The sequence below is a fragment of the Halichoeres trimaculatus genome, unplaced genomic scaffold (assembly GCF_033239565.1).
Source record: "Halichoeres trimaculatus isolate MK-OKI-2021-1 unplaced genomic scaffold, fHalTri1.1 fHalTri1_scaffold_24, whole genome shotgun sequence".
In the NCBI taxonomy this organism is placed as follows: Eukaryota; Metazoa; Chordata; class Actinopteri; order Labriformes; family Labridae; genus Halichoeres; species Halichoeres trimaculatus.
In genome coordinates this window covers 8,030,724-8,045,624 of record NW_027437202.1, presented here as the reverse complement: position 1 = coordinate 8,045,624, position 14,901 = coordinate 8,030,724, and the positions used below count along the sequence as shown (strand labels likewise).

Below are 14,901 nucleotides of genomic sequence, written 5' to 3'. Positions count from 1 at the left end.
TTGTCACGGTGTCACTCAGCACACGATCATATAACAACATGGACGTTATTCAGAGGCTGTTTTTGTCCTCAGGTTTCATGTGTTGCAGCTCCAGTTCTGTCTGTTTACAGTGATAAACTGTGAAATCATCTGTGAACATGGACCAAGCAGGAAAACACAAACAGCTGTGTTTAATTTTACTATTGTAAATGTGACTCAGTGAACTGAAAGGGCTTAAACTGTTTGTGCCTTTGGAAAATTGATTAAAAAATAGAAAAAAGGGTTTGTGTCCCATTTTGTTTGCAGATTTAAATTTTGTTGCAAATTTGTCAAAGCAGATGTTTGTTTTTTAAATATCTTGAAATGTTGCTTATTTATGGATAGTTTTTGGTTTTCACCACCCATTTCAAAGATGTAAGTCATTACTGGATATCAATAATTTTTCAAAATAAAAGTACCAGGACTTAAATTTGGGAGAAAGTCCTTAAAAACTAAATCAAACTAAAGTTTATTTTCTTTTTCAAAGTGTCAAGTCATTTTTAAAAGTATATGTTTTAGATACTAAATTATTACTAAATACGTTTTTAGGAGGAAAAGCTTTCAAGATAATTAAGACAATATATATATATATATATATATATATATATATATATATATATATATATATATATATATATATATATATATATATATATATATATATATATATATATATATATATTATTGCGCATTAGTTCCGCTAACAGTCTCTTTAAGACGTCACTGAGCATGAGCAGAGGTCACCTGAGGCCAGTGATCGGTGAATTAAAAAAAAAAAAAAAAGCAACGTCAACACTTCCTGATTCTGCATTTAGCTACTTTCGATTTCGTCTCTTGTGCCTCGGACCATCCAGCGATTTTGTACCGAAGCTGTATTTTAATAAATGTTTATTATCAAAATGTCTTTGAACAGAGTGACCCACTCGGTTTTTTCTCAGCTGAACTCACTGATGGAGATTTTTCATTTGCTAAAACTGTTGAAACTCTGTTTAGTTTTCCTCATCGTGTCTTTGACTTCAACCAACGCCCGTAAGTTCAGAGAAACTTTTTACAAGATCTTAAGTTTTACATAACTTCGACAAATTTAATATAAAGCTGAGTTATGTATCCTTACAAATACAAGGTGCTTTGAAGGCGCAGTAATAGGAAACGCTTAAAACATTGCAATGTAAGCTCCTATTGGCTTTCTTAATGTTTTTTTTTTTTCATTATAGGGGAATTTTGCTTTCTGTTTCATCCTCTTTGTTCACAAGAAGAGCTAAATAAGGCACTACCATAAATACTGTAGTTATTTTCAGCCAAGAGCATTACTTTTATTTTATTTTACATTACTTGTTGACTTAATAAGTGATCATGTTTAGGAATGTGATTGTGGAAACATATGGGCACAGTCTTGGGTGCTACAAAGAAAGAAACATTAAAATGATTAAAAAAATTTTTTGTTTTTTTTTCTTTTGTGTTGTTTTACAGTTGAACCTTTATACAAAGCCAAAGGAGATGATGTTGTCCTGGACCCAAACTATCCAGCTCCCCTCATCTTCAGCATCGCGTGGAAACATGGATCAGACATGGCTGCAGAGTGGTTTGGAAACAATATCACATGTTTCCGCCAGTTCAAAGGTACATTAACTCACAATCTTGCACAAACCTGCTGAAATAGAAAAAAATATATAAAGAAAGCATAGCCCTGATTTTTAAAAAACAGTTATTTTGTTCCTGAAAACTCCAAAAAGTTTAATTCACGTCAGTCATTTGATTTTGTCAAAGTCTACATCAGTGTATTCCCTGTTTTTTTTTTTCAATTTGTTAAGTAAACAGCACGTTTCCAGGTTTAAAGTTGTAAAAACATGTTTTTCCCTTTAAATCAGTTTTAAGTTTCTCAAGGAAGGATTTACTGATGATGTATGAAAATGAGTATAACATCAGCATTTCACTTTTCTGTTTTACATTTAACCAGTCTGTGCATGTTCACAGGTCGCTGTTCACTGGATTTATCAACTGGAGCTCTGACGATCAGAGGACTCAGTGGGAGTGACAACGGCTACTACTCAGCAGAGATCAATGACAAACAAATCGACTCTAAAACTCAGCTGACTGTCATCTGTAGGTTGAGGAGGTTTAGATATTGATATCTTAAGTTTAGACTTTGAAGTCATGATCAAAAAGTTATTTATATTTGTCTTTTTTATTCGTTTTTCATAGCTAAGGTCTCTAAACCCTCCATCTACCAGTGGTGTAACTCAGAGACAACCTACTGTACTCTGACTTGTGAAGGTAACACTGCAGATGCTCAACCAATCAGCTATAAGTGGTTTGCAGATGATGTGGAAGGATCTTCAGACAATGAGATTGATATAAGAGAGGTAAGACAAACTTATAAAGATTTGATTGTTTGAGTTTGGATTAATGATTAATGAGAATAGACTGAATAAACTTGTTGGTAATCTCATCTTTTACTTTATTTCCAGGACACTAAGGAGGAAAGTTTCTACTGCATGTTGCTGAACCCAGTCAGCAGTGAGCGCAGTGAGAGCATCTCAAACCCCATCATCACCTTCATCAGACGTGAGCTCTCCTAGAAATATTTACTTTATTTACACAGTTCATATATCTCTGTACCTTTCTTTAACATAACAACACACATCTACAACACAGCATTATCACACAGGCCCATTATCTGACTAAATGTAAATCAAGTTTCTCTTGTATTCATTGATCTTTTGTAGACCAAAGAAACTTGATGATAGCCAAGGTCAGTGCTGGAGTGATAGTCCCGATCTTATGCTGTGTAGCTGGTTTTTTTATTTACAAGAGAGGAGGTAAGAAGCCATAAAATACAGTGTTGATCTATGAGATGTTCAATAGTTATTGTTGTTTGAATTGACTCATTTCTTGATTTAAGTCCAAAGGTATAGACGTGCTGAGGCAAAAAGAAGAGTAACAAGTGTATTAGGTAAGAGACTAAATCTGCTGATTTCCAAGTTACTGATTGTAGATATTTCTAAACTGCTGCATATTTTTAGATATTGGTATTGTGTATAGTCTTTTTTTTACTACATGTAAACTAATAGTGAAACAGCTTCAATTTTTCAGTTTTCAGATCATCCAATCTGTAACTGTATCATCCTTTGTGGAGGTGTTTTTTCTTGGCTTTAGATTTAATACAACATCCTGTTTAAATATGGATCAAATTCTGATACACTGATAAATTCACTTTCTGGATGCTCTTAATTTTAAACAGCTAGGTTTCTATCTGGAATTGCTGAAAAATACAGTGTTTATCTACGATATGTTCAATACTTATTGTCGTTTGAATTGACTCATTTCTTGATATTAGCCAGAAGGTTGGGACGTGCCGAGGCAGAAAGAATAATACTGGAATACGGTAAGATCCTAAATCTGCTAAATTTCCAAGTTAATGATTGTAGATATTTCTAAACAGCTGTATATTTTAGATATTGATATTGTGCATAGTCTTTTTTTACTACATGTAAACTAATAATGGAACAGCTTGCATTTATCAGTTTTCAGCTCTTATCATCCAATCTGTAAATATATCATCCTTTGTGGAGGTGTTTGTTTCTTTAGCTTTAGATTTGATACAATAGACTCTTTGAATATGGATAAAATTCATATCAGCTGATAAATATTAAACAGCTAGATTTCTATCTGGAATTGCTGAAAATACAGTGTTGATCTATGAAAGTGCTTATTGTTGTTTGAATTGACTCATTTCTTCATTTAAGTCCAAAGGTATGGACCTGTCGAGGCGGGAAGAAGGATAGAGTTTTACGGTAAGATCCTAAATCTGCTGATTTCCAAGTGAATGATTGTAGATATTTCTAAACAGTTGCATATTAAAGATTTTGATATTGTGCATAGTCTTTTTTTTTACTATATGTTAACTCAATAAAAAAAAGCTTGCATGTATCAGTTTTAAGCATAAATCATCTAATCTGTAAATAAATCATCCTTTGTGGAGGTGTTTTTTTCTTAGCTTTAGAAAATGATGTTAAAATATGGGAAAAAATTCTGATACACAGCTAGATTTCTTTCTGGATGTTCTTGATTTTTAAACAGCTAGATTTCTATCTGGAATCGCTGAAAAATACAGTGTTGATCTATGAAATGTTCGATTCATATTGTTGTTTGAATTGACTCATTTCTTGATTTAAGTCCAAAGGTATGGACCTACCAGGGCGGGAAGATATATAGAGGAAGAAGGTAAGAGCCTAAATCTGCCAAATTTCCAAGTTAATGATTGTAGATATTTCTAAACAGCTGTATATCTTAGATATTGATACTGTGCATAGTCTTTTTTACAACATATAAACTATATAAAAAGGTTGCATTTATCAGTTTTAAGCATTAATCATCCAATGAGTAACTATATCATCCTTTATGGAGGTGTTTTTTTAGCTTTATATTTAATACAACATGCTGTTTAGATATGGATAAAATTCTGACACACTGATAAATTCACTTTCTGGATGCTATTACTTTTTAAACACCTAAATTTCTATCTGGAATTGCTGAAAAATACAGTGTTGATTGATGAAATGTTTAATACTTATTGATGTTTGAATTGGCTCATTTCTTGCCATAAAGTCCAATGGAATAGACGTTACAAGGCTGTAAGAAGAAGAAGGGAATTGGGTAAGAGCCTAAACCTGCTGATTTCCAAGTTAATGATTGTAGATATTTCTAAACAGCTGTGCAACACAAATAAAAGCACCTACAGTCAGATTTAATAAAGAACATTTTTAATCTGACCTCAGCTTGCATTCTAATATTTTGTTTAAGTTGCTCCTGAGGTCCCAGAGGAATCCAACCAGGGTTCAGCATCTGGTGTGACCCAAAACAATGTTGGAGGATCAGGTGAGTGAGTCAATATTAAGTCAGATTAAGAAAAGAAAAATCTTGTTGTCACAGATGTATATTCCCTATAGTTACCTGTTCTCCCATCATTGTCATCAACAGATTCAGAGTCTCAAAAAGTTTCTACTCAGGTCCAGGTGAACAATGAGCCGCAAAATGAAGGCAACAGCTCTGGTAACTAAAGAACAAATTTCTCTTTTTATCCATAGTTGTCTCACAGTAGTTTCTTTGACATATCTCCCATTAAAGCTCGTACAGGAAATGAACGATTGATTTTCTTCTGATGTTCACTTTAACAGAGGAGGTACCACTGATGGCTGAAACATCCAAACAAGACCCAGAAAGCGCTGAATCACCAGACACCAGGGAGGAAACAGGTGGGTTAAAACCAAAGTGCACCAAATTGGAATTTATTATTTTATTTACCTTTTTAAAAATAACTTTTGGGTCTTATTATTTCACAGGAAACACACCAGGAACAGATGAAACGCCCAACCAGGACCTGACAGTTCCTGAACCTCTGAACACCAGCGAGGAAACTGGTCAGTAATATTTATACTCGACTCAGTCTCAGATAACAGTTTCTGTTTTCATGTTAAACCAAATCTTGGATAATTGTCTTGTTTGGTAAAATGAAATGTACGATGACATTTTACAGAAAACTCTGTGCTGACGTCAAACAACCATGAAGTAACTAACCACAAATCAACAAACCATCAATCAACCAACCCCAAGCCAGCGTTGGTGGAAGAGGAAGCAGATGGCGGTGGGGACGGTGACTAAAGCTGATGTGATTCAGTTTCTTTCACTGAATCATGAATTTATATTGTAGAGATTAAAGACAGAGTCTGCTCTGTGCAAAGAAGTTACAGGCCGAAGAGGCTGTGTTACAGTCACTCTGTGATGAGGTTCGTTTGGGCTCATCAAGACATTTATGACACAGTCCTGCCAATAATGACTGATTTAAGGCGTTTATGGTTCAAGAAAGAAATATTTTCATTAATGTTGGAACTAGGTAAACATGAAGTCAGTAGTTTTTTTATTGAAATGGAAGGAGTCTGTTTTAGTATTTTTAATGACTGAACATCTCATTGAACATGTGACCTGAGCAAGTTAAAGAGTTTTTATGCACACACATCTTCCTCTTTTGAGATAGAAACACTTTTTTCAGTTTAGAAACTACAGTTTAAAGTTGAAACCCAGATCAACACTCCATAGCAGCTGCTTTTATCATCTCTCTGTGCAAATCTGACCAACTGCTGCCACTTCACATCTCCAGCTCAGACCAAAGTTCTTTATTATTTTTCATTCATTGAACTGAGTCCTCGAACATTTAACAAGCATCTTTTCTTCCATCTTCTTGTGTTCTTTAAAGAGACCTAAACACATTTCTTGCTGACAAATTTCATCATTAGTATTTGCTGCTAGTATCAATTTAAAGCATTCCTGTTGAGCCTGACACAAGTAGCTTTTATTTTTCAACATAGAGGTTATTTTTATAACTTCAGGTGCTCACCTTAAAGGGACTGTTTCAACACTTGAATGGTGCAAAAAGATCTTTAAGCGCTTCCAAAAATGTCCTGATGCAAACGTCCTGAGATTCCTGTCTCATCTCAAATATTTATAAGGCACCGACGCCAAACACTGCAGTCCTTTCTGCTTCAAATCAAAGAAAAAATACAGCTTTTATAGCTCCTACAGGTGACTTAATGATGGAAAAGACACTGTCTGAGCGGAAATCATGTCTGAGAGAATTTCTAAACTGAAAAAGTTTAGGATGGAAAAATGAGCTTAAGCTACCTCAAAGGAGAAAGTTGCCATGATAGCTGCAGAATGTTTTGATAAAATGTATTTATTTAATCACTTTTTTTCTTCTTATTTAAAAGTTAAATAGCTTTTATCTTATTTTTTATTTTTTGGTGTTGCTGCCTCTTGAATTCTTGAAAGTTGCTGTTAGTTCCTACTTTAGCCACTGGAGGGCCTCATTGTGTCGCTTTGTGTGGATTTAGTGATTGTAAAGATGGCTGTTTGTTTTTATCTCTACCTTGTTTAAAAGACAAACTGCTGGTACTTTTTAATCCCTTCTTACTTTGAAATAAGATTTTGTTTTACTTTCAAACTTAAAGCCTGTATTGAGAGATTTTGGGACCATCTTTGTGTAAAGTCTGTATTGACAAAAAATGTCTTTTTAAGTTTTAAACTAATATCTTTTTTTTCATGCCCATGAAATCTACTGCTGTTTTTTACATTTTAAAGATTTTTAAGCAAGCTTTTTGTTGAAATGTATAACCTGTTACAGTCATTTGTGCTCCTTTGAGTCCCAAATCCAGTCTGCACCTTTTCCTCTGCAGTATTTACCAAAGAGCTGTGAGTTAAACTAAGCTTTTGGGTAAGGATATTGCAGAAAACTTTGACATCAGATGTTCATGAAATTGCAAAAAGAGTCAGACAAAGAGCTCTTCTTTCAAATAGTATGAACTGTTTTGAGAAAAACTTCCTAAAATTGGATCATTTGGATCAGAGCTGCTGTCTTGTTTGTCTTATCCTGAAACTGGTGCATTATGGGATTGGGACACTAAAGGAAGTCTGTGTAATGTAGTTTTTACTCAAAGTGTGTTTTGTAACAAATACAGTGTCAGATAATGGACCAACTCCAAAGAGAGGAGGATCACACAGAGATTTAACGCCACTAAAGAGTCACCGCGCCTACAGGAGCCTCTTGGTGCATTGTCACGGTGTCACTCAGCACACGATCATATAACAACATGGACGTTATTCAGAGGCTGTTTTTGTCCTCAGGTTTCATGTGTTGCAGCTCCAGTTCTGTCTGTTTACAGTGATAAACTGTGAAACTATCTGTGAAGATGGACCAAGCAGGAAAACACAAACAGCTGTGTTTAATTTTACTATTGTAAATGTGACTCAGTGAACTGAAAGGGCTTAAACTGTTTGTGCCTTTGGAAAATTGATTAAAAAATAGAAAAGGGGGGTTTGTGTCCCATTTTGTTTGCAGATTTAAATTTTGTTGCAAATTTTTTAAAGCAGATGTTTGTTTTTTAAATGTCTTGAAATGTTTGCTTATTTATGGATAGATTTTGGTTTTTACCACCCATTTCAAAGATGTAAGTCATTACTGGATATCAATAATTTTTCAAAATAAAAGTACCAGGACTTAAATTTGGGAGAAAGTCCTTAAAAACTAAATCAAACTAAAGTTTATTTTCTTTTTCAAAGTGTCAAGTCATTTTTTTTTAAATATATGTTTTAGATACTAAATTATTACTAAATACGTTTTTAGGAGGAAAAGCTTACAAGATAATTAAGACAATATTTTTAATTACATTTATTTCTTAATAAAAAAGAGAACATAAAAAAAACATCTTATTGCACATTAGTTCCGCAGTCTCTTTAGACGTCACTGAGCATGAGCAGAGGTCATTTGAGGCCAGCGATTAAAAAAAATAAATTAAAAAAAAGTAGCGTCATCACTTCCTGGTTCCGCGTTAAAGATACTTTCGATTTTGACTCTTGCGCCTCGGACCATCCAGCGATTTTGTACTGAAGCTGTATTTTAAGAAATGTTTATTATCAAAATGTCTTTGAACAGAGTGACCCACTCGGTTTTTTCTCAGCTGAACTCACTGATGGAGATTTTTCATTTGCTAAAACTGTTGAAACTCTGTTTAGTTTTCCTCATCGTGTCTTTGACTTCAACCAACGCCCGTAAGTTCAGAGAAACTTTTTACAAGATCTTAAGTTTTACATAACTTCGACAAATTTAATATAAAGCTGAGTTGTGTATCCGCACAAATACAAGGTGCTTTGAAGGTGCATTAATAGGAAACGCTTAAAATATTATCACAATGTGAACTCCTATTGGATTTCTTAATGTTTTTTTTTTTTTCATTATAGGGGAATTTTGCTTTCTGTTTCATCCTCTTTGTTCACCAGAAGAGCTAAATAAGGCACTGCCATAAATACTGTAGTTATTTTCAGCCAAGAGCATTACTTTTATTTGATTTTACATTACTTGTTGACTTAATAAGTGATCATGTTTAAAGATGTGATTACAGAAACATATGTGCACCGTCTTGAGTGCTAAAAAGAAAGAAACATTGAAATGATTAAAAATAATCTATGTTTTGTTTTGTTTTCTTTTACAGTTGAACCTTTATACAAAGCCGTAGGAGATGATGTTGTCCTGGACCCAAACTATCCAGCTCCCCTCATCTCCAGCATCGCATGGAAACATGGATCAGACATGGCTGCAGAGTGGTTTGGAAACAAAACCACATGTTTCCGCCAGTTCAAAGGTACATTAACTCACAATCTTGCACAAACCTGCGGAAATAGAAAAAAAGATTTTAAAAAAAAGCATAGCCCTGATTCTTAAAAAATACTCATTTTGTTCCTGAAAACTCCAAAAAGTTTAATTCACGTCAGTCATTTGATTTTGTCAAAGACTACATTGGTAAACCCAGTGTTTTTAGGTTCAAAGTTGTAAAAACATGTTACTCCCTTTAAACTCTGTTGATACCTGTTACCTCAGCATTTCACTTTTCTGTTTTACATTTAATCACGTCTGTGCATGTTCACAGGTCGCTGTTCACTGGATTTAACAACTGGAGCTCTGACGATCACAGGGCTCAGTGGGAGTGACAACGGCTACTACTCAGCAGAGATCAATGATAAACAGATCCACTCTAAAACTCAGCTGACTGTCATCTGTAGGTGGAGGAGCGTTAGATTTTAGTTTTTAAAGATTAGATTTTGAAGTTATGATCAAAACATTATTTATATTTGTCTTTTTGTTCTTTTTTAACAGCTAAGGTCTCTAAACCTTCCATCTACCAGTGGTGTAACTCAGACACAACCTCCTGTACTCTGACCTGTGAAGGGTACACTGCAGATGCTCAACCTATTAACTATAAGTGGTTTGCAGATGATGTGGAAGGATCATTAAAAGAGGAGATTGATATAAGAGAGGTAAGACAAACTTATAATGATGTGATTGTTTGAGTTTGGATTGATGGTTAATGAGAATGGACTTTCTGAACCTGTTGGTAATCTCATCTTTTACTTTATTTCCAGGACACTAAGGAGGAAAGTTTCTACTGCATGTTGCTGAACCCAGTCAGCAGAGAGCGCAGTGAGAGCATCTCAAACCCCATCATCACCTTTAAATGTGAGCTCTCCTAGAAATATTTACTTTAACACAGTTCATATGTCTCTGTACCTTACTTTAACATAACAACACACATCTGCAATACAGCATTATCACACAGGCCCATTATCTGACTAAATGTAAATTAAGTTTTGTTGTATTCATTGATCTTTTGTAGACCAAAGAAACTTGACGATAGCCGCGGTCAGTGCTGGAGTGATAGGCCTGATCTTGTGCTGTGTAGCTGGTTTTTTTATTTACAAGAGAGGTAAGAAGCCAAAAAATACAGTGTTGATCTATGAGATGTTCAATAGTTATTGTTGTTTGAATTGACTCATTTCTTGATTTAAGTCCAAAGGTATAGACGTGCTGAGGCAAAAAGAAGAGTAACAAGTGAATTAGGTAAGAGACTAAATCTGCTGATTTCCAAGTTAATAATTGTAGATATTTCTAAACAGCTGCATATTTGTAGATATTGGTATTGTGTATAGTCTTTTTTTTACTACATGTAAAATAATATTGAAACAGCTTACATTTATCAGTTTTCAGCTCTTATCATCCAATCTGTAACTGTATCATCCTTTGTGGAGGTTTTTTTTTCTTAGCTTTAGATTTGATACAACATCCTGTTTAAATATGGATAAAATTCTAATACACTGATAAATTCATTTTCTGGATGCTCTTAATTTTAAACAGCTAGATTTCTATCAGGAATTGCTGAAAAATACAGTGTTTATCTATGACATGTTGGATACTTATTGTCGTTTGAATTGACTCATTTCTTGATATTAGCCAAAAGGTTGGGACGTGCCGAGGCAGAAAGAATAATACTGGAATACGGTAAGATCCTAAATCTGCTAAATTTCCAAGTTAATGATTGTAGATATTTCACAACAGCTGTTTATTTTAGATATTGATATTGTGCATAGTCTTTTTTAATACATGTAAACTAATAGTGAAACAGCTTGCATTTATCAGTTTTCAGGTCTTATCATCCAATCTGTAAATATATCATCCTTTGTGGAGGTGTTTGTTTCTTAGCTTTAGATTTGATACAATAGACTCTTTAAATATGGATAAAATTCATATCAGCTGATAAATATGAAACAGCTAGATTTCTATCTGGAACTGCTGAAAATACAGTGTTGATCTATGAAAGTGCTTATTGTTGTTTGAATTGACTCGTTTCTTGATTTAAGTCCAAAGGTATGGACCTGTCAGGGCGGGAAGAAGGATAGAGTATTCAGGTAAGATCCTAAATCTGCTGATTCCCAAGTTAATGATTGTAGATATTTCTAAACAGTTGCATATTAAAGATTTTGATATTGTGCATAGTCTTTTTTTTACTTTATGTTAACTCAATAAAAAAGCTTGCATGTATCAGTTTTAAGCATAAATCATCTAATCTGTAAATAAATCATCCTTTGTGGAGGTGTTTTTTTCTTAGCTTTAGAAAATGATGTTAAAATATGGGAAAAAATTTTGATACACTGATAGATTGGATGTTCCTGATTTTTAAACAGCTAGATTTCTATCTGGAATTGCTGAAAAATACAGTGTTGATCTATGAAATGTTCGATTCATATTGTTGTTTGAATTGACTCATTTCTTGATTTAAGTCCAATCGTTGGGACCTACCGGGGCGGGAAGAAGGATAGAGGAAGACGGTAAGAGCCTAAATCTGCCAAATTTCCAAGTTAATGATTGTAGATATTTCTAAACAGCTGTATATCTTAGATATTGATATTGTGCATAGTCTTTTTTACTACATATAAACTAAAAAAAAGCTTGCATTTATCAGTTTTAAGCATTAATCATCCAATAAGTAACTATGTCATCCTTTATGGAGGTGTTTTTTTTAGCTTTAGATTTGATACAACATCCTGTTTAGATATGGATAAAATTCTGATACAATGATAAATTCACTTTCTGGATGCTCTTACTTTTTAAACACCTAGATTTCTGTCTGGAACTGCTGGAAAAATACTGTGTTGTTCGATGAAATGTTCAATACTTATTGATGTTTGAATTGACTCATTCTTGATTTAAGTCAAATGGTATAGACGTCTCGAGGCTGAAAGAAGAAGAGATGAATCAGGTAAGAGCCTAAATCTGCTGATTTCCAAGTTAATGATTGTAGATATTTCTAAACAGTTGTGCAACACAAATAAAAGCACCCACAGTCAGATTTAATAAAGAACATTTTAATCTGACCTCAGCTTGCTTTCTGATATTTTGTAGAAGCTGCTTCAGAGATCCCAGAGGAATCCAACCAGGGTTCAGCATCTGGTGTGACCCAAAACTGTGTTGGAGGATCAGGTGAGTGAGTCAGTACTGAGTCTGATTTGAAAGAGTCAGATAAGAAAAGAAAAATCTTGTTGTCACAGATGTATATTCCCTATAGTTACCTGTTCTCCCATCATTTTCATCAACAGATTCAGAGTCTCAAAGAGTCTCTACTCAGATCCAGGTGAACAATGAGCCCCAAAATGACGGCCACAGCTCCGGTAAGTAAAGAACAAACTTCTTCTTCTCACAGTGGTTTCTTTGACATATTTTCCCATTAAAGCTCGTACAGGAAATGAACGATTGATTTTCTTCTGATGTTCACTTTAACAGAGGAGGTACCACTGATGGCTGAAACGTCCAAACAAGACCCAGAAAGTGCTGAATCACCAGACACCAGGGAGGAAACAGGTGGGTTAAAACCAAAGTGCACCAAATTGTATATCTTTTTATTTTTTACCTTTTTAAAAATAACTTTTGTGTCACATAATTTTACAGGAAACACAACAGGAACAGGTGAAACGCCCAACCAGGACCTGACAGTTCCTGAATCTCTGAACACCAGCGAGGAAACTGGTCAGTAATATTTATACTCGACTCAGTCTCAGATAACAGTTTCTGTTTTTATGTGAACCCAAATCTTGGATATTTGTCTTGTTTGGTAAAATGAAATGTACCATGACATTTTCCAGAAAAATCAGCGGTAACGTCCAACAACCATGAAGTAACTAACCACAAATCAACAAACCACCAATCGACCAACCCCAAGCCAGCGTTGGTGGAAGAGGAAGCAGATGGCGGTGGGGACGGTGACTAAAGCTGATGTGATTCAGTTTCTTTTACTGAATCATGAATTTATATTGTAGAGATTAAAGACAGAGTCTGCTCTGTGCAAAGAAGTTACAGGCCGAAGAGGCTGTGTTACAGTCACTCTGTGATGAGGTTCGTTTGGGCTCATGAAGAGATTTATGACAGAGTCCTGCCAATAATGACTGATTTAAGGTGTTTATGGTTCAAGAAAGAAATAGAAATGTTTTTAAACAACTTTATTTTCATTAATGCTGGAACTAGGTAAACATGAAGTCAGTTTTTTTATTGAAATGGAAGGAGTCTGTTTTAGTATTTTTAATGGCTTAACATCTCATTGAACATGTGACCTGAGCAAGTTAAAGAGTTTTTATGCACACACATCTTCCTCTTTTGAGATAGAAACACTTTTTTTTTAGAAACTACAGTTTAAAGTTTGAACACGAGAAAAACCAGATTGTAACCAGATCACATCCGGGTGGATCTCACCTGACAGGTACAAACAAACACCTCTTACTGGAAACACATCCACAACCCTCCTCTACTCTCATATTGTATTTTCAGACTGAAATGACAGGCGAGTGTTGCACCACTCATTAACAGGTCACAGTGTAAGTGCTACCTTCCAGATGATTCTTCCTGAGCTCTGGTGAGAGCGACGAGGGAAGATGGATGGAATTTAGATTTGAAGAGTGTGACGAGGGGAAAGAGGGCAGAGGGTCTTTACAACAACACCAGCCCCCCGAGAAGACACCTGAGGGCTAAAACTGGGGCTTATCTTTACGTGTGCTCTTAGACTTCCACCAGTAGAGATGTGTCAGAGGGATTTTGTATTCAGTGGTGAAGTTCAGGTGTTTAGGAGGACATGTTCTGACAGACCCTTTAATGCTGACACTCATTTCCTCTTCATACTGAGCTATGAGAAAACAAAGAGTCTGTTTAGAAGAAATCTGTGGGAATAAAACTGCAGATTGGTGCAGAAACCTGCACATTCGTCTGAAAAAAAGTAGTGTGGATGGATGGTTGGTATTTATGGAGGATCTGTCATCATTAGAAACCTTTCTCTGTTTGAGGAATGCAGTTTTCAGACAGGTGCCACACTACAGGCCGACGTGTCTGAACAGAGGCAGAGAAACACATGGAAAACTTATAAGAAGCTGCTGATTTTCTCACAATCACAGAGATAAACATACAAAGCAGGGCCAGAATGAGTGTAAGAGCTTTTTGGAGACTGTGGGGACTTTAACTTTTTTATTATTTTATGCTGTTTTTTTTTTTATTATTATTATTTTATGCTTTTTTAAATTATTTTATGCTGTTTTTTTATTTTATTTTATGCTGTTAAATATTGTACATTTTCTGACTTTTAAAGGCCCAACTAGGGACAAGAGTTGGAAATTAGCATTTGCTATAAACTCTCTGTGCAGCACATCAGATTCATACTTAGCGATGGAACTATGTTAAACTGCATCGTACCTATTAAATAAATAAATTCAATTCAATTCAACACTTTGTTAAGTAATATTTAGACCCTTAAGGCAGGTAAACAGGATGGTAAATATGTAAAAAAAAAAAATCCTATAAACATTTGCATTCAAGTATAAGTCTTTATGTTGATGAAAAGAGAATTTTACTGCTTTATTTTCATGAATCAGCTGTTTTAATGTCTTTGATGAAGAATTTGCATATTTCAAGAGTTTGTAGATACAACCTGTATCTTTAAATTTTTGTTTTTAATGTTATTTTTT

The 14,901-nt window shown here is 34.6% G+C and overlaps 1 protein-coding gene and 1 long non-coding RNA gene across 2 annotated transcripts; both read left to right on the top strand.

The window, feature by feature from the left end:
- Positions 1-1,982: 1,982 nt before the first annotated feature.
- Positions 1,983-14,388, top strand: LOC141786261 (uncharacterized). The gene is made up of 11 exons (XM_074665024.1): positions 1,983-2,121; positions 2,221-2,381; positions 9,988-10,081; positions 10,239-10,328; positions 11,680-11,727; positions 12,111-12,158; positions 12,302-12,379; positions 12,496-12,567; positions 12,680-12,757; positions 12,845-12,922; positions 13,039-14,388. The coding sequence occupies exons 1-11, from the start codon at positions 1,983-1,985 to the stop codon at positions 13,161-13,163; spliced, it is 1,011 nt and encodes a 336-aa protein (XP_074521125.1). The 3' UTR covers positions 13,164-14,388.
- Positions 4,996-7,996, top strand: LOC141785731 (uncharacterized). The gene is made up of 4 exons (XR_012597558.1): positions 4,996-5,070; positions 5,196-5,273; positions 5,361-5,438; positions 5,555-7,996. It is a non-coding gene; the product is annotated as an uncharacterized LOC141785731 (long non-coding RNA).
- Positions 14,389-14,901: the final 513 nt, after the last annotated feature.

Excerpts from the sequence above, each read along its gene's own strand:
- LOC141786261 (XM_074665024.1), top strand. The coding sequence starts at position 1,983 with ATGTTCACAGGTCGCTGTTCACTGGATTTATCAACTGGAGCTCTGACG. Across the intron at positions 10,082-10,238 it reads CCCCATCATCACCTTTAAAT|ACCAAAGAAACTTGACGATA; the intron begins GTGAGCTCTCCT and ends GATCTTTTGTAG. Across the intron at positions 10,329-11,679 it reads TTTTTTTATTTACAAGAGAG|TCCAATCGTTGGGACCTACC; the intron begins GTAAGAAGCCAA and ends TCTTGATTTAAG.